General features: G+C 52.2%; 2 protein-coding genes across 4 annotated transcripts; both read right to left on the minus strand.

Annotated features, from left to right (window-relative positions):
• Window positions 1-1,177: 1,177 nt before the first annotated feature.
• LOC122680742 (acrosin binding protein) lies at window positions 1,178-9,015 on the minus strand. 2 transcript variants are annotated; one of them, XM_043882407.1, is made up of 10 exons: window positions 8,915-9,015; window positions 8,461-8,679; window positions 8,206-8,300; window positions 7,633-7,753; window positions 6,204-6,669; window positions 5,607-5,739; window positions 3,511-3,690; window positions 3,213-3,380; window positions 2,056-2,139; window positions 1,178-1,484 (listed from the first exon to the last, which is right to left on the minus strand). In XM_043882407.1, exons 1-10 carry the CDS (start codon window positions 8,955-8,957, stop codon window positions 1,362-1,364), a joined length of 1,632 nt encoding a protein of 543 aa, XP_043738342.1. In that variant the 5' UTR covers window positions 8,958-9,015; the 3' UTR covers window positions 1,178-1,361. The 2 variants fall into 2 exon arrangements, with proteins under 2 accessions (XP_043738342.1, XP_043738343.1); XM_043882408.1 differs by lacking the exon at window positions 3,213-3,380.
• A 1,270-nt stretch (window positions 9,016-10,285) lies between these two features.
• On the minus strand, window positions 10,286-18,154 carry ING4 (inhibitor of growth family member 4). Of its 2 annotated transcripts, none has more exons than XM_043881143.1 (8): window positions 17,411-18,154; window positions 14,159-14,230; window positions 12,282-12,448; window positions 11,996-12,101; window positions 11,714-11,819; window positions 11,354-11,501; window positions 11,030-11,091; window positions 10,286-10,921 (listed from the first exon to the last, which is right to left on the minus strand). In XM_043881143.1, the coding sequence occupies exons 1-8, from the start codon at window positions 17,445-17,447 to the stop codon at window positions 10,882-10,884; spliced, it is 738 nt and encodes a 245-aa protein (XP_043737078.1). In that variant the 5' UTR covers window positions 17,448-18,154; the 3' UTR covers window positions 10,286-10,881. The 2 variants fall into 2 exon arrangements, with proteins under 2 accessions (XP_043737078.1, XP_043737077.1); XM_043881142.1 differs by having other exon boundaries at window positions 11,987-12,101.
• Between the last annotated feature and the right edge of the window lie 572 nt (window positions 18,155-18,726).

The raw sequence follows: 18,726 nt of genomic DNA on the forward strand, positions 1-18,726 counted from the left end.
TGCTCAGTCGTGTCTGACTCTGCGACCCCATGGACTGTAGCCCACCAGACTTCTCCTTCCATGGGACTCTCCAGGCAAGAATACTGGAGTGGGTAACCATTCCCTTCTCCAGAGGGTCTTCCCAACCCAAGGATCGAAACTGGGTCTCCTGCGTTGCAGGCAGATTCTTCACCGTCTGAGCCACCAGGGTTGCATTACTCTATATTTGTGCACACTTGAACTCTTCCCTAACATTTTCTGTTAAATGCTATATAGTTACCCACACGTGTGTGTCTCCAGAATACGTTTTGGGAGATCCGTTATTTTTTTTTGAAAGATTTTTTTTTTAATGTGGATCATTTTTATAAAGTTTTATTGAATTTGTTACAATATTGTTTGTTTTTTATGTTTTTGGTTTTTCTGGCATGTGAGATTTTAGCTCCCCGAACAGGGCTCGAATCCACACCCCCTGCCACTGGAAGGCAAAGTCTAAACAGCGAGGGAAGTCCCCCAGGTTATTTTTTTAAACTTTTAAAAAAAGTTGATATGTTTTATTTTCATTTTTATTCAGTTCAAGAATTTTTTTTCCTCTTTTTTTTTTTTTTGGCCACGTGGCATGTGGGATCTCGTTTCCCCGACCAGGGATCAAACCCCTGCCCCCTGCATTGGAAGCATGGAGTTTTAACCACTCGACCACCCGCGAAGTCCTGATCCCAGGTTATTAGAGGCCGATGCTGGAGTCACATCTCCATGCACACTGTCATGACGTGGCTCCACCACATTTGGACCATTGGGCCCATGACTGGATGTCAGAGCAAGGGCTTCCGGCCCAGTTGCTTCCTCCTTCCTATAAATGGCAAATTCTGCTGTACTGCCTGGGGCTGGCCCCCTGGGGACACAGTCTCATTCAGATGACCCTCCAGAGGGACAGTCCTACACTCACATCTGAGATCATGGGATCAGAGCTTCAGAAATGGAGACACACACACCTTCATGGCCCACACGGTCCCCAAGACACTGGCCATGACTTCTGTCTCCTCAGTCTTCTCCTGGCACAGGACTGCTTCCCTGAGAACCACCCCCAGGGTTCCCTTGCCAAAGATGGCCTCATAAGTGCCAGGGATTGGAGGACTGACTCCCTGGGGGCAGGGGGTGGGCAGGCCCAGGAGGGGATCACAACTAAACCAGGCCACACAAGTTAAAAATAAACATTTTATGTACAGACATCCTTTAAGGTGGGCAGAGTTCCCATCACCGACCTCTGTGGGACCGCTGCCCCAACCCAAAGGACATGTGATTCGGGCCAAGTAAGAGACAACCCAGGGTCTGAAAGCAATAGAGTGTGGGAAGGGGTAGCAGGCGGGGAGAGGACAGAGTCCAGCTCATCCGGCTTGGCCAAGGGTCAAGGTGCTAAACTCCTGGCTCCATCGAAGCACGAGGTCCTCACTCTTGTCCTGAGTCAGGACGGTGTACGTCTCATTCTGCAGACATCTCATGCGGGACACCTGCCCGGGGTCCGAGTGGGAGAGCCAGGAGCCAGAGGTGTCGGAAGTCCAGACCCCGGGGCGGGGGTGGGCGTGGTTGCAGGGAGTGCAGGAAAAGTCAGGGAAGGCGGAAGCTCAGGTGTGGCTTTTTTAAAAAGCAGCCAGAGACACCACATAGCCCGACCCCCTTCTTTTAGAAATGAGGAGCCCGAGGCTGGAGAGGAAGTGACTTGGCTCAGACGACTCGGTGAGTAAGAGCAGCAGGCAGGACTGACACCTAGACCTCTCCGACCAACCTGGCTGGGGGTTCTTCTTTCCCGGTGTCTCCCCAGGGCCTCTGATCAGCAGCCTCCCCTTTCCACCCCCATCCGGGAACCCTTGGCCTGGGGGCCTGGGAGAGCTGCTCACCTCCTGGCTGGAGGAGTAGGGACAGAGCTCCGGGGAGACACACCTGCTCCTCACACCCCCACCCCCATGCTCAGATGGAAGCCACGGCTCGGGGTGTGCGGGGGAGGTGGAGGGGTGGCCAGAACAGGTCAGCGTGCAGTGACCCATGGAGGGGCTGATGGGGGGGGCAGTGGGAGGGGCTCACCTTCCGGTCCCTGTTTCTCATCATACACTGCTGGCTTTTGAAGGCACAGTAGTTGGGGTACTGCATATATTCCGTGTCACAGATCTAAGGCAGGAGCGGGGCATGGGAGGCGGGGGACTTCAGAAGCCTCAGAGCCCTTCAGAGCACCCCCCACGGCAGAAACCAGGGCAGAGAACCAGACCCTCTGCACCGGGCTGTCCCCTTCAGTGTCAGCCTCAGTGTCTGGGAAGAAGCTGGGAGCTGAAACTAGGAAGGGGCTGCTCTACTGGTCAGCAGGCTGCGAAAGCAGCTGAGGATAGGACCGGGGAAGGGAGTACCAAGGCTCCAGATCGTGGAAGGGTCCCAAGTGGCAGTCCCATCTCAGGGAGCCTCTTGGGGACGGCTTAGGATGGAAGAGGTGGAAGTGTTTCTAATGTGCAACCCTGGGGAGAGCCATTTCCCTCTGTGGCCCTCGCCACCCCACCCATAAACCCAGGGGAACAGCTGAGATGGTCTGAGGCATTGTCCAGATCTAAGGGCTCAGGAAGAAGAGCTAGGCGGAGGCCCTTCTGCTCAGCTAAAAGCCCTTTCTTAAGTGGCCTCCACTTGTCCTGGTCTTGATTTTTTTTCTGTTAAACTACAGAAGGCCGGGGGTGGGGTGGGGGGGCGGTGCTGGCTCTTAGCTACAACAGGTTGACCCTCAGGGGAGGTGACTTTGCCGGAGGAGGTAAAGCTGATCCCATTGAGAGGGAAAGCACTGGAAGATTCGGGAAGGAGCCTACAGACTAAGGCAGGGAAGCACTGGATCACCGTCAGTAGCACTTCAGGCATCACCCAGAGGTTTGTCTTAGGAATGAGGCCTCCCACCCCCACCCACCGAGGGTAACTGGCAGAGCTGGAACCAGACCCATCTCGTGCCCCCAAGTCCTGTACCCTCCGGGCTCCTGGATTCCTAGTCCTTTGCTAAACACAATCCTGGTCTCCTGGGGGCCCAGGGGAGGCAGAGGTAGGGTGGAGGGTGTTGGGGAGCGGGGAGGGGAGTCTGCTGGAAATAGGCAGGAGGCTCAGTGAGGAGCAGCTCTCAGAAGCCAGAGCCCTAAGACATCCCCCGCCACACATTCTAGGGTTCCCCAGAGCAAGGGACCAGGAGGAAGCGTGGTGAGCGGGGTGGGGCTGACCCTGGTGGGAAAGTCTCCATCCTGGAAGCTCAGGAACTCAGTCTGGAGCCAGCTGGCCACTCGGTTGTCTTCGCAGCCCTTAGTGGCCAGCCGGGCACACCAGAAGTCCATGCGCAGCCCGCCGTACAAGTCCAGCCCGTAAAAGCGGCCCGATTTCAGGCTCCCTATCTGTGGCATGGGGCACAGGAGAGAGGTGGGTACCCTGCTCACCCCCCAGCCTCCAGCTGCCCAGCCCTGCCTGAAGCCCTACCCCCCATCCCCACCGCCGCCACTGCAGCCCGCCTGGCTGGGTCGGTACCTGGGTACCGATGGTCATGCTCTGGGAGGCGAGCAGGGGGCTGACGAAGGGTGTTTTGTGGGAGCTGTCGCACTGCTGTCGCTGCAGGTTAGCCTCCGAGTGGCACTGCTCCAGCTTCAGCGAGCAGAAGTCACAGAGGGTACACGCAGCTAAGTGTCGCCGCCCCAGGCTGTCACAGACCTGTGGAGGGGTGCAGCTGAGGGCCTGAGGCTGAAGTCCCACACCCCCACAGAATGTCTTCACATTAAGCCTTTTCCAGAAGCTCCTCTGGCTTTTCCTAAACCCCTCCCCAAGGTCCTCCCCTCAAGGACCTCCCATCAGCTATTTCTTCCCCCTCCTCCAGGATGGTTTACTGCCTCACAATCTTCATCTTCCTGCAGGTGACACCCAAGCCTCTATCATCCATTCTGATCTCTTTCCTGAGCTCTGAATCCCCATGGCCAAGTGCCTGACAGATGTCTAACTTCTCTTAACTGAAAAAGGCTCATAGTCCTCCCTTCCTCTCTGCTAATGATAATGCTAATATTTACAAAGAGCTGGCACGGTGCTGCGCGCCATGGCTGATAAATGCCTGCATCTTATTTGGTCTTCCTAGTAATAGAATAGCTACTAAGCATAGCTCCATTTGCCTGCCCAGGAAATTGAGGCTCCCTGAGGCTGAGTCACTTGCTCAAACACACATCGAGTGCATGATGGACCTGGGACACTGGTCTGGCTGCTTCCTACTCAAAAACCCAGGTCCTCTGCTTGGAGCACCTGGGTTCAGAGCCTCCAAGTTCTTGGAGGACCTTCTTGGATATGGAGCCGCCCATCTCCCTGCGGGGCTCTCCTCCCTGAGCAAGTCTCCTCAGGAAGATCTTGCTAGGCAGGATCTCCAGGCTGTCCCTTCAGCGCATCACAGTGACAGAATCTCTTACGCTGCCTTGCTCGCTCCTCATAACAGCTCATGGGGGAGGCATCATCAGGTCCCTAATCCCAAATCATGACTGAATTCCCCTTTCCTACCAAATGAAATACAACTGCTTCGGACTGCCATTTGGGATTATTCACTTCATGGCCTCTTTGACTCTGTTTCCAAGTAAAATGGGCTCCTTACTATTTTTTCAACCAAGCCCTAAAAGCCAGTGAGCTCTCCATTAGTCCTGAACTTCCTACGTTCAGTCCACCTCCGCCAAAAAATAAGTCTCTTTCCACCATCTACCAACTCACACTCCTTTTGTATAATGTGACTCAATCTCAGCTCCCTGAGGGCAGGAGAAAGAGTTAACAGTGTGCTCATTCTTGGCCCCTCCGGAATTTCTTCTCTTTCTTGCTTCTGAACCTTTGCACACACTAGTCTCTCTAGCAGGAACCTTCTACCAACCCCTTCTTCTGCCTGGTTAACTTCTTTTATCTCCAGGTCTCAGTTTAAACATCAGTTCCTCTAAGAGGCATTCTCGATCCTGCCCCAGCATGACTTTTGCGCTCTCCATCTGCTCTCTGCACTTTGGACTTATCCGTCAATGCGTTGATCCCTGTCACACTGGTCTCTCTTTCGTCTCTCTCTCCCAGTGGACTCCAAGAGGACAGGGGATTGGATCTTGTTGCACTCATCGCTAAAATACCTAGGACAGAATTGCTAGTGTCTCAAATACCTAGCCAGATCAATATCTGTTGAAGAGACGGATGCACGGAGGGCATGCCAGCTATTAGCACACATTTGCTAACTTGTGCTTTTGGAAAGTCCTACACGTCTTAGGGATAGAATTTGCTAGGTTCTGAGGACACATAGAGATTGGGATCTCTCTACAGAGCCCTGGGATGGGTTCTAGGACCCCTCCTGGAAGAAGAGCTGCATCTGAGGTACAGCCACGTCCTGCGGTTGGTGAACTGGCTCTGGACATGACTCAAGCTTAGCAACTGAGCCACAGGAGGAATTCTGGCCAGGAATGCATTCCAGACTCTGTCTTGAGCCTCCCTCCTTTTAGGGGAGCTGGAAATGTCTTTCCAAGAAGGGGTTCTCACTTGAAGAGTTTCTCAGGTTTTCTGTGGTCCTGCCCATCCTCTACTCCCTAGGCCCATGAACTTGGAGCCAGTGAACAGCTTGGTGGGCATACCGACATCCCGAAACCAAGGATCTCATTTTCCAAGTACTGCCAGGCCTTGGCTGTCGGGGTTATGACGCAGGTGTTCTCCACAATCGAGTAGCACAGGGTCAGCAAGGCCTCCACATGGGGCAGCTGTAGCAGGCTGCAAAAAGTCCAAGATGGCACCGCTGCAGGGGATGGGCCGGAGGGCCAGGGCAGACAGCCACGCCCACTCGCTCCCCCCTGCCCTTACCATCTAGTCTTAGTCACATGCATTCAGCATGCTGGAGGTGGCCTTAAAGGCCTCCAGATCAACCGCCTCCTTTTACAGATGAGGAACTGAGACCCACAAAGGGGAAATGAAATTTGCAGTGCTCATCAGAGGCAGAGAGAAACCCAGAACCCAAGTCTGGTAGCTCTAGCTTCAGGGCTCACCCCACGCCAGGTAGAGATGGGCATCTAGGACAGTGCTTAAGCCACAGGGCAGGTGAGGTGGGCAGCCACTGGGTGCACCTAAAGCCCAAGCAGATCTGGGTGGGTCTAAGGCCGAGGCTGGCCAAGTGGGCTTCTCATCCCCAAAGGCAGGAGGAAGGGTGGGGCTGGTGGGGGAGACAGAACTTCCAGTACCTGCCAGGGCTCTGGGATCTCCAGATGGTCTCCCCATCATACACATCATTCATTTCATCCATCTCCTGCGCCGATCGGATAAGCTCCTGGAGATTCTCCATCAACATGGGAGTAGACTCCACTTCCCGCACCCGGGGAGTGAAGGAGAAAGGGTTGGAGGACACAAGTTCAGACGGAAACTTGGGCTCTGGGTCTGCCTGCAGCCTAGACACCGACTCCAGCGCCTCCTCTGTGCCCTGGCCCTCCTCCTGCTTCTCCTCCTCCTGCTCCTCCTCCTGCTCCTCTTGCTCCTGCCCTTCCTGCTGCTTGTGCTCCTGCCCCAGCTCCTGCTTGTGCTCCTGCCCCTGCTCCTGCTTGTGCTCCTGCCCTTGCTCCTGGCCGCCCAAGGACAAGGACGACTGGAGCAGCTCCTCCACGTTGCTGTTCAGCCGCTCGGGCCAGGGCTGGAAGACCTGTCGTTCGGTGGCTGCAACAGGGTTTGCGAGGGACCGAGAGAGAGAAGGGAAAGGGATGGTTAGGCTTCTGGCATTCTGTCTTTGCAGAGGGACACACATAAATACATAAATGCACACAAACACACACATAAGCACACTCAAAACCCACAAACACATAAGCACACACATAAACACATAAGCACACACAAACCAACACATAAACATATAAGCACACAGACACACATAAACACATAAGCAGGCACACACATAAACACATAAGCACACACAAACACAGAAGCACACACATAAACACAAAAGCACACAGACACACATAAATACACACAAACACACATAAACACATAAGCACATACAAAACACGAACACACACATAGGCACACACATAAGCACAAACACACTCATAAACGCATAAGCACACACAAACACTCATAAACACATAAGCACACACACACATAAACACAAAGGTAGAGGAAAGCAGCCTAAACTACACATGTTTACACAACCAATCATAAAAAAAACAGGCAAGAATACAAATATCAAAACAATAGTACTATGTGACGGTGGTGGCAGTGTTACGGGCCCCCTTTCCACCTCCCTCACAAGGGGTCCTCTTTCCTAACCCACTTCAAATACCACCTTTTGTCCCTCTCACTTAGGAAGCACCAAGTATTTTGAATACCTAGCAACCAATCCTTTCTGGAGTGAAGATGTGAGCTGAGAAAGGTGCCAGAGGACTTCTCAATGCAACAGTGTTTTGGGGAGCAAGGAAAAATCAGTTCAGGGCAGAAATGGATGTAATGTCAGAAAACATCCTGATACAGGAAAGCCCTAACTTGTATTAAAAAAAAGTAGTCTCTCCCCTTATGCAAACAGCTGACCAAGGCTACCTCCAGCAGCTCACCTCCCCAGGTCCCTCCAGTTGATACCTTAAGCCCTGGGTTTGGGGACTCCGGGGTGAGAGGCTGGCAAGGTCTCACCTGTGATGTGGGAGGACATGGAGGAGGTTGCCGTGGTGGGTGACAGCACTTCAGGTGAACTGTCCACCTCCTTGAGGGTGTTGGGTGAGAGGATGGAGACTGGCTGGGAGCACCGGACCCTCTGCAAGGAGAGAAGCAGAGTGGGAATGCCTTTCACAAAGGGCACATTTCCACTCTGCCTTATCCTCCGTCCCCAACCCTCAGGTCTCCTCTCTCACAGTTTCTGGGAGGAAATTAGGGGACATGGCCCTGAGTGGAACCCTCTAGATCTGTGACAGGGTCCCCTGCAAAATCAGACGCCCTGCCGGCCCATATTCCTGCCTTCAGGCTTTTACATTTGACTTGAATGACATCACTGTTGGGAGGAAAGGAAGGGCTTCTCTCTGCCTCCTCCCATCCCTCTCCCTTACTTTTCTGGCAATAAGGGGATTGGTCAGAGAGTCTGAATGCCCAAGGAGAGACGGTGGGCACATATAATCTGGGTGCCAATAGGCCAGTGACCAAGAGGGAGGACCTAAAGATGCCCTGGAGCCCCTCCTCAGTGACACCAGGTTCAAACTGTCTTGACCTCACCTTGGCGTAGTAGACATGGTTGGAGCAACGATACTGGGTGAACTGGCAGAAGGACTCAAACCAGGAGGCGTAAGGGAGGTCGGAGCAGACTGCGCCTAAGGAAGGGTGGGGCACAGGTGAACACAAGGGTGTAATCCCTCCAGGAGGGAGGGCGCGATGGGCTCCTGGGGTCCGGAGAGCCAGGCACCCGGGCTCAGGGCCCAGGGCCATCCGTCCCCTCGCCCTGGGTCGAGGGAGCACAGGGCTGGCCCTCACCATCCGGCACCAGGCCGTGGTTTTCATACTGGTCTAGCTGGACGAGGGTGGGGTTCCGGCAGCCGTGGGTGGCGCGGAGCCGGCAGGTGGTCTCCGCCTTCCAGGTAGGGGTCAGCAGTGCGAAGAAGCGCTCATACTCCGTGGGGGACAGGGGGCTGCCCGGCGTGGAGGTCGAGGCGGAGTCCTGGGCAGGGGCCGGTGCCAGAGGCAGGAGCAGCACTGCGGGTCGGGGACAGACCACGATGGACCCCTCTCCGCACCGGCCGGCCGGGAACACCCACCCCGAGAGCGGGGCGTGCACTCGGGGACTAGGCGTCTGGCCGTCAAGCTGGGGTGAGTGTGCGTGGGGCTGGGGCGGGGCGGGGGGGGGGGGGCGATGGGGAGAGGCTGGAGGCGCCCCGGGGGAAGGCGGCTTGGAGACGGTGGAGAGCTCCCGGGACAGAGGCGCGCTCACCCCTCAGGAGTGAGAGATAGGTGCCTGCGGCGAGATGCCTCATGGCCCCAGACGGTCGCCTGCGTTCCCCGGACCGAGCGCCTCTAACGGGCCAAGCCTGGGAGAGCAGACAGGCGGGCGGGCGGGGCCGCGGGGGGCGGGGGGGGGGGGGCGAGACCGGTCGACGTCACAAAGTGAGGGCGGGGAAACTGATGCGTGGCTGGTCTCGGCCAGAGGGCGGGGGCGGGTGCCCCGTGTGTCACATCCCGGCTCCAGGACAAGGACGGCCGGAGTGATCTCGGACTCTGCCCGGGGCTGGATGGCGTAGCTCCCGTCTGTTCTTTACCTTTTTCTTTACCTTATTACCTATCCCATCTCCAAGCTGGCCCCACACACTGGACACTGTTTTTCCCCCTACTTTACAATCTGGCCTTCCAGATGTGAGAGTTGGACCGTAAAGAAGACTGAGCACTGAAGAACTGATGCTCTCAAACTGTGGTGTTGGAAAAGACTCTAAGAGTCCCTTGGGCTGCAAGATCAAACCAGTCAGTCCTAAAGGAAATCAGTCCTGGATATTCATTGGAAGGACTGATGCTGAACCTGGATCTCCAATACTCTGGCCAACTGATTTGAAGAGCCAACTCATTGGAAAAGACCCTGAGGCTGGGAAAGATTGAGGGCAGGAGAAGGGGGCGACAGAGGATGAGATGGTTGGATGGCATCATCAACTCAATGGGCACGAGTTTGAGGAAGCTCTGGGAGATGGTGAAGGACAGGGAAGCCTGGTGTACTGCAGTCCACGGGGTGGCAAAGAACTGGACACGACTGACCGACTGGACAACAAATCCCAGGTAAGGACTGGGGCAGAGATGGAACATACAACACAAACTTGGGGCTTGGAGGGTAGGAACTACAAAGGACACCTCCAGGTAAGTGAGCCAGAGCGGGGAGTTAAGATGGGGGTTCCGGTGAGGAGACCCTGCATAAAGAGGGCTTAGTCTATGGAAGTGGTTCCAGGTGGGCATAGGCGAGACAGTTCATTGGTGATAAGTTTTTGCTTTGTGTTTCAAATAAGTCAGGCTAATACTTAGTATAACAGTTCACGTATAAAACACAAGTACACATTTATTGGAAATTAAGTGAAAGATATCTTATAGGGAAAAGATGCACAGTCTTGAAGGTTTTGGAAACCCCTTGTCTGAAGCCCAGTTCCAGCCAGCTCTGTCCTTCCCACGCTGAGAGGTGGTGGGTCCTGGGGCAGCAGCACCACTTCGGGTTCTACGTCTGGTCCTACTTCCAGCATGTCATCCTCCTGCCTTTTAGCCAACTCAGAGGATACAAACTATGCTCAGCACATGTGCTAAAAGTGTCTCTACAATAAACACAGCAGGCCAACACTTACAGCTTTTATTCACCAACTCAATTCCGTTACAACTGAGATACCGACACTCCGCCCTGCCCCTCCCACTCACAAGGCTGGATGAATCCTCTCGGCACAGAGGAAGGGGTGCCCCTTCAGCCAGGGCCATGGCCCAGAGGACCCGGAGGAGCCCCCCACTGGAAAAAGCATGGAGAAAGTGAAGGAAGTTTATCACGCATGGCCCCCTCCAACAAGGGGAGGGAATCAGGAAGCTGGGGGAGGGCCCCATGCTACTGCCCCAGTCCTTGAATACAAAGCAACAGGAGAAAAGAGGACCATCCCTCAAAAACACAGCACCAACCTCGGCGTGGAGGCAAAAGGACAGTGGGCAAGACCACTTCCCTCTGAAGGGGGCTGGCTGAATGAGAGCACATACTGTTAGTGGCCACAGCACCCCTGGACCAGGGCTGGGTGCAGCCTCAGCACCGGAAGTGGGGAGGGGAGGAGAGGAGATGACAACCTGGTGCCACCCACCTCTCCCTGACCCCCAGCCCAGCCAGGCATCCCACTCCCCACTAGCCAGGTCAGGGGATGTGGAAGAAACTGTGTTGGAATCCAAGGCCCTTGTCTATTTCTTTTTTCGTTCTTGGGAGCAGCGTGGGCAAAACCTACAAAGGAAGGTGACAGAGGAGGTGGGGGAGAAGGTGAGCGAAGGGGAGGATGCTCTCTGTCACTCAGCTCAGGGTAATCCAGCCCCGACCACAGCGCGCGCTCACCATTTCCCCCGAGGCTTGGTGGTCAGCCCCACACAGGCAAAGTGGAACCACTCGATGGAGCACTGGAAAAGGAAGACGGTGGAGGAGCAGAGGGCAGGGAGCAGGGTGGGGCCAAGGAAAGAAAAGAACCCCCCCACCTGAGAGTCCTCAGGAGCATTCCCTTATTCCGTCCTGTGGGAGGATTCCTGAAGGGTCCAAGGCCAACCACCTCCAACTCCCTTCCTCCTGTCCTGAGGTCCCACTCTCCAGCCCTTACCCCCTTCTGGCACCCAACTCCCTTCCTGTCCCCCAGAGCCCCCCGCCCTGAGGCAAACCGGTTCTTACGTCAGGGTTGTCACAGCCAATCATCTCCCCGTAGGAGACCTGGTGACAAAGGCAATAGGTGGGTTCGTTGGGATCCACAGGCATATCCAACACATCAGAGGGGTGGACACTGCCAAAGGTCACTGAGGGCATCCCATACTCAGGGCTTCTGCGTGCCAAGAGGGAGAGAGAGTGTCACCTGCAGGAAGGGACGCTACAGCTTGACGCTCAGAGTGGCACGAGGAGATCCCTGTGGGGCTAGTGGTCTGTGGCTTCCCCTCTGTATCCAGCAGATACCAGAGTGACAGAGAAGGGGGCGAGGGGCGGGGCGGGGGCAAAGAGGAGCCTGTCACTTGGCAGGGTGCTCCCTGACTCACTCACGTGCGCACAAGTTTTAACTTCTTCTGGGCGGCCTTGGGGGCTTCTTCGTCTGAGTTTTTCCCTTTGGAACGAGCACGGGCAGCTTTCTTCTCCTTTTGAGTCCGACCTTCCAGGGAAGAGGGGGAGGGGCAGCCAGAAGGCAAGGGGACAGAAAGATGGGTTAAGGACCCCTCCTCTCCTTCAACCTGGGGGTCCTCCCTTGGAGCTGAGGGATGGGCTGGCTGTCCCCTCGGAATCTTCGCTCCAACTCTCATGGCCCACCCCCCTCCTCACTCTTTTTGCCTTTGCTGGAAGAGCTGTCATAGTCACTTGACTCAATCTGCTTCTCCTTCAGATCAGCTTCAAAGCGGGCCAGGTCTGTGTCCAGTCGCCGAATGTGTTTGTCCACCTGGGTGGGAAAGAAGGAAGGAGAAGAAGAGCTACCAGGTTGGTTCCAGTAAAAGCAAACAGGCTAAGGCAGAATCCATGTATCTCCCAGACCCCAAACAGATCCCAGCATGCTGAAGGAGGGGTGGAGGACCCCGAGGAACAGACAGGAGGTAGTGGGGAGCCATGGGTAGGGCCATACCATCTCATAGGTCTGCATGGCAAGCTGCACCTTGTCATCACCAAACTCCTTACACTTGCCATAGGCTTCCTGGATCTGCCTCAGAAGGGCCAATTTTTCCTCGGAGCTCCGGCTGCGGGCACTACTCATGTATTCACTGGCCAACTTGTCAATTTCAGCCTTCAGGTCTACAACAGAGACAGAGGGCTGGTCACAATGGCCCCCGAGTGGCAAGATTAAACACATTTCTTACTCTTGCTCCTGGGACCTTTTGCATTGGCCATCATAACCTTTGAACTAAAACATACTCAACATTCCTCAAGTGATGCAACGTGGCCACAACATTCATTGTGAAGGCACCTTTGATTGCTGGAAACATTGCTAGCATAGTTGGAACTAGACTTCTGGAAACACAAGGAAGGATTCTTTGCATGCTGCACTAATATTAAGTACGTTTCTGTTGATGTCTGAAGATGCTTCTTTGCACAGCTTGCTGCCTCTTAAACCATGACCTCTGTCTCAAAAGCCATTTGGTTTCTCGTCTCAGAAACATCCTGGGATAGCTCTGAGAGCTGCAGACCAGGCCATCATCTGCTACTGCTTTTGACTTCCAGGGTCCATATATCTACATCTCAACATTGAAAATTGGGCCCAAGTTCATTCATGGAACAGTTCTTCTGCTTACTGTCCACCCTGTTTGGTTCATCATTTGCAACTTGCAAATATTCTTCATCACTTTTTTCTCTTGTGTGTTCATTTTAGATATTGCTCCAAACGTTTTACTAGGGGAAGGCTGGTGATGCTCCCAAGCACTGAGACCATACATGCTTACTGCCTAATATAGCACTCAGAAAATGTGGATGGAGACTAAAGCATGACTCCCAACACAGTGTAGCAACAAGTAACAACAGCGAGGCCCTGTGAGCACACTAGGTTTACGCTCTGCTTTATTCCAGGCCCTTGGAGGAAGCTGGAAAAGCATGTACGTGGTTCAGTCGTCTCCCAGTGGGTCTTTCTGTGCATGAACTCAAGAGCCAGAACAATATTACAAAGCAAGGAGCTGGTGGTTGGTATTCAGCAGGGCATTCTCAGGGGCCTATGTCCAGGATCTTAGATGATATTCACTTGTCCATGAGTAAACTGACCCAGAGTAACTTAAATCACAGCTTTAGGCATTCTAACACCAGTTTGTTACAACCCTGGGCAGGGATACATAAGGATACACCTACATATCCTTCAGCAAGCATGGAGGATAGCACCAACAGAGACCTTCGACTATGAGAGACAAACTCGCCCACTGCAGTGTAGCCTCAGGCTCCAAGTAAATGTCTCAATGCAGCCAACCTTAATCAATGTCCAAGGACAGCCACAGATGGCACCTAATGCTTCTGTAAGGTTGAAGAATACAGTGTAGAGATTCTGATATTAATTGCTGCTTTTCCTTTTTTTTTTCCCCTCTTTCTTTTTAACATCTCATGCAGCAAAGCTGCTGTGTACCAATGTGAGCTGTAGTCTAAAGCCACACTGAATTTTGTGACAGTAATGTTAACAGCCCAGCGGAGTAGAAACATTCTAGTTAGTCTTCCTACAAACCTATCGAACATGGAGAACAGAAATGATTCCAGGGTTGACTTTGGTTTTTCTCATTTTTCCTGAGGGAGATATAAAGAGCACAGCATTCATCTCTAAATCCTGGTGGCACTGTCACAATACTCCACGTGTTATGAAAAAGCTGACACAGAAACACAGGTCATCATTACTCTCCTTTTAAGAATTGCAAGAGAGGGAAAGAGAAGACAAAGCAATCTAGATCAGACTAGGTGATATGGTAACACCAAACAGGAGGAAAGACGATCACACACAGTCACTCTGCACCGGGCTCCTTACTCTGCACATACCCTCTGTTCTTTGGTCCAGGTCCCTCATGAGCTGGAAGTTTCTCTGCAGTTCAAAGGGCAGGTTTTCAATACCTAGGGAGAAGAGGAAAAACTAAGACTCCCTGGACTTCCTAGGCCCTATAGCTACTTTTGGGGGCTTCCCTGGTGGCTCAGATGTTAAAGAATCTGCCTGGAATGTGGGATGCCCGGGTTCAATTCCTGGGTCGGGAAGATCCCCTGTAGAAGAGAATGGCAACACACTCTAGGATTCTTGCCTGGAGAACTTCATGGACAGAGGAGCCTGGCAGGCTACAGTCCATGGGGTTGTAAAGAGTCAGACACGACTGAGTGACTAACACACACACACACCCCCCGCAGACAGTCAGGCAACACACTCACACACACACAATAGCTGCTTTTAAAAAACATGTCCAAAGAGCACTTGGTTATCCCTCCTTCAAACCGTTAGATTATCTATGACAGCACTCATCATTCCTTTCTCAGGAGGAGCCATGTCTGCCTGTCTCCACACCTAGCTCCCCATCTCTGCACAGCTTTCTCACCGTCGCCACTTTAGTAAACTTTACAAATCAGCCCTTCTCTCTCCATGTCCTCGGGAGTTCCCTGGTGGTACAGTGGCTAAGACTCCCTGCTCCTAATGCAGGGGGCTCAGGTTCAATCCCTGCTCAGGGAACTAGATACCACATGCTGCAATGAAAGATCCCGCATGCTGCAACTAAGACCTGGCACACCCAAATAAATACTTTTTTTTATAAAAAGATCTCTTTGCCCTCAACTTATAAACACCCTCCTGGTACCCTCCACTGATCACACACACACTTCCAATCTGCTCTGCAAACAGTAGCCAGAATGTTCTTTTTAAAAATGTAAATCTGATCATGTCACTCTCCTGTTTATCAACCTCACTTCCTACTGCAATATTCCCAAGTCCTACTCTGCACTTTCTGGCCCTTGCTGCACACCAGACCTGACTCAGGTCAGTCCCTGTCTCTGCGCTCTCCACTCTGTCACACTGGCCTTCTCTGAGTGCCTTGAACTTGCCAGTGCTCTTCCAGACACTTTGCTTTCCACACACTGCTCTCTCTGCCCAGGATGCCCTGCCCCGTTTCTTTCACCCCACTTCCACTATCCCTCTTAGCCTACTGAACTTCTGTTCATTCTTCAAAGTTCAGCTCAACCCTGACTGCCGCAGACTCCCAACAAGTGCCCTGGGTTATGCTGTCATGCTATTCTATGGTTACCCTTTGGCAGGGTAGACACTTTGGGGGCACTTATCTTATGTAATTAGTTATATGGTATGTCTCCCTAGCTCTCCAGAAGGGTTGGATATGTCTGTCGTCTTCTCTCCTATTTCCCTAGTGTTTAGAACTATGACATGCATACAGAGGATCCTCAATAAATAATTGACTATAAAGGCATGAATACTTATATTTCTCTCATAAAAAAAAATTCTCTTTCCATGACTCCACTTTCAAACTTTAAAAATGTGTCCACTGCTTTACCCTATAGACTCACGTCCACCATCAGTTTACTAAGATTAAGTCGCCACTGATTTACCAAATCAAATAATCTAATTATTAGTTCTATCCTAAAAAAATGTTTGCAGCATTCTCACCATCTTCTTGCCTATGTGTAACTTCCTATTAAGATTCCAAATCTCCTCACACACTTTCAAGTAATTTCATCACTGACATTCCCTTAGCCTGTCCCTTAAATGTTACTATTTTCTTGAGCTTACACTTAAGTTAATCCTATTATTTTCTCATACTTTCTCTGAATGATCTCCATCTCATTTACTCTTACAGATACAATTATCATTCCCACACTTAAGTCTAGGTTGAATTAAGTATCTTAGTAACTCCTGAATTTCCTATCTTGTTGATGATATATGTCTACCTCACTTCCCAAACAGGAAATCGAGAAGTCACCTTAGATTCCTCCTCCTCTCTCAACCACTAATTCAGTCAATCCTGTTATATTTACCTCCTAAATACTTCTGTCACTCTTTGAGATCAGGTCCTCATCTCTGACCAAAACTGTTATTACTAATTAATCTTGTATTACCAGGGCCATCATGCTCCAGTTTACCGTACATCAATTACTTTCCTTTATTAAAAATAAATGACTCCATTTAGAAAATCTGTTGGTTCCCCACTATTTAGAGTGCAAGCTTCTTAGCCTGGCTTTAAAGACCATGCACAGCCTAGCCCCAGCTACATTCTCCAGTGTCATTTCCCAATCTTTCACCTCAGAGTCCTATACATCAAACACTCTGGCCTCATCTTTCCCTGATCTAGCCACAAACCCATCAGAACACCTTTGCTGATGCTTCCCCCAACCGTCAATCCCCTCTCCCTCTCCACACCGGCACATAAACACTCAACCTTCAAGATTCGTCACATCCTCTGTAAAGCTTTACCTACACCTCCAGGTAAACTAGTCTTTCTTTCTTCAATGTTACCAACTGTCCGTTTAATGTATTTCTGTTATTTCATCTGTCATACTTTTAAAATTATTTATTAAAATCTGTGTCCTACTAGTCTATGAGCACCTTGAGGGGAAGGTCTGTGTGGTATTCATTCTTGTACACCCCCAGTACCTGCCATTATGTCTGACCCACAGCAGGACCTCAATAAACGAATGAATGACTCCCAACGCTAAGGCAAAACTAAGAGAATAGGGTGACAGGCTCTGTGAAAGGATGGGTCACACAAATGGCATAAACAGAACACCAGATTTCCATCTGATGGGAATTTGGTCTTTACTCCAAGAGGAGAAGCCTTCCAGTCCATCATCTGACAGTGGTCACTCGTAACCCCCTATCCCCATGAGAAGACGCGTCTTCGAAAGAACTGGGCGGAGAAGCGTGAGCAGATCTTTGTCGCTGCTCCAATGGCAGTGGATGATATACTAAAACGACCGATTCAGAACGACTTAAAAAAAAAGATTATCCTGACGCCGGAGACCCTGAAGACAGGGGCAGCAAATATCTTCCCGACTATGCCTACCAGCCCTTCAAGAGCCGTCCCCTAGCCCCGCCGTGCAGCCCCTCCCTCTTCTACACCTCAGAGCGAGGCCTCGACCCCGCTGCCCCGCCCCCTATTTCTTCACACACTCCAATATTTTCTCTCACGCAACCCTTCACGATCGACTTTCTAACCATCGGGACTTCAGGGCCATAGAGCTGCTCAGCCTGAACCCCCACCCCCACCCCTCTGTGACCCCTGACCCGCTCCTCCAGCCTGCTCTTACTGTCCAGATAATGTTCCAAATACATCCCCGCAGCCATCTTGAAGCAAAACAAAGCAACTTCCGCTCCGCCCCGGAAGTGACTGAACGCAACGGGCGCCGAAGCGGCCCTCCACCCCCGTCCTGGAGCCCTTCCGCCCTCAAGGGTAACTTCCGCCCTCACGAGGTCAATTTCCGGTCTGAGTACAGCGCCAGTCGAATCGCCTCCTCCCGGCACAGACAGTCGTCCCTGGCGGGGCGGCCGGGCGCGGAGCCGGCGGCGGCGTTGGCTGAGGGCGCCATTTTGCGTCCTCGCTCAAACTTCCGTTCCCTCCAGGAGGGGTACGTGCGGGCGAGGAGACCTAGACAGGTCTTTTTGGGCTTTTAGTCCACGAAGAGCTGTTTTCAGCAGCCGGGAAATGTGAAGCTGGCGACCAGGGCAGGTGCCTTCTCCAGAGTCACGGTGCGAGGTGTAAATCCTCCCCGTTTCTGTTCACTCACGCGAACGCCAATTCTCCAGGATTATGTTTTAACGTGGAAACAGCTCATTATTTATAAACGCTGCTTGTAAGTACAAAGTACTCCTCACAATAAAGCTGCGACTCTCCTCACCTTTTTGTAAGGGTTTCTGTCACTCCAGGATGTTCCTGCTTGCAGTGACAGAATACTGCTGGCCTTGTCCTCCCATGTTTGTCTCCATTTTTACTCACTTATGTATGATGTTAACTGGCACAGAGCTGTCACAACTGGGCTAGATGGATGCCAGCTATCACCCTGACCCGCGACAGCACAGTGACAAATACACTTCTCATCAGGATGGAAAACCACCAAGTGCATACAGGCCACTACACTGGGGACGCAGATGTCGGCGACCAGAACGGGAGTGTGTTGGAGATCATTGTCACCCCTAAGCCACACATTCTTGTTAATTATCGATGTCACATGGCAGGTTGTTATGACATTTTCAGCCACATAATAAAATGTTTTAAAAAGGGCAAGGTGAAACCCCAGATATACTACTGAGCAGGTGGTACCATCTGGCCACATAATCTACATGACGTCCTACCTCGCGAACAGCAGGCCCCTGGATAATTTAATCTCCATGCCCAGTTCCTTCTCTACAAAATGACCATATAGGGTTGTTACTATGAGTGAGTATATCCTTCAAGAGGGTAAATTCTGGTTGTAATACCTGTGATGAAGGTAGGGCTGTTTGTTAGTGTCAATTCAACAGTTAGTGAGAACAAGGGGAAGAAGTAAATATTCAGGAAACTAACAGACACCACCTACCTGGTCACATGTGGTACATTCATTCCTGTCACACTACAGACTGAGACTCT

The sequence above is a fragment of the Cervus elaphus genome, chromosome 22 (genome assembly GCF_910594005.1).
Source record: "Cervus elaphus chromosome 22, mCerEla1.1, whole genome shotgun sequence".
In the NCBI taxonomy this organism is placed as follows: Eukaryota; Metazoa; Chordata; class Mammalia; order Artiodactyla; family Cervidae; genus Cervus; species Cervus elaphus.

Bases quoted from the DNA above. Each gene is read 5' to 3' on its own strand.
- ING4 (XM_043881142.1), bottom strand. From the start codon at position 17,447: ATGGCTGCGGGGATGTATTTGGAACATTATCTGGACA. The intron at 14,231-17,410 runs GTAAGAGCAGGC...TCTTCTCCCTAG, and splicing joins TTTGGAACATTATCTGGACA to GTATTGAAAACCTGCCCTTT. The intron at 11,502-11,713 runs GTGAGTGAGTCA...CTTGGCACGCAG, and splicing joins AAGTTAAAACTTGTGCGCAC to AAGCCCTGAGTATGGGATGC.
- LOC122680742 (XM_043882407.1), bottom strand. From the start codon at position 8,957: ATGAGGCATCTCGCCGCAGGCACCTATCTCTCACTCCTGAGGG. The intron at 5,740-6,203 runs GTACTGGAAGTT...GACTTTTTGCAG, and splicing joins AGATCCCAGAGCCCTGGCAG to CCTGCTACAGCTGCCCCATG. The intron at 3,381-3,510 runs GTACCGACCCAG...CCCATGCCACAG, and splicing joins GCATGACCATCGGTACCCAG to ATAGGGAGCCTGAAATCGGG.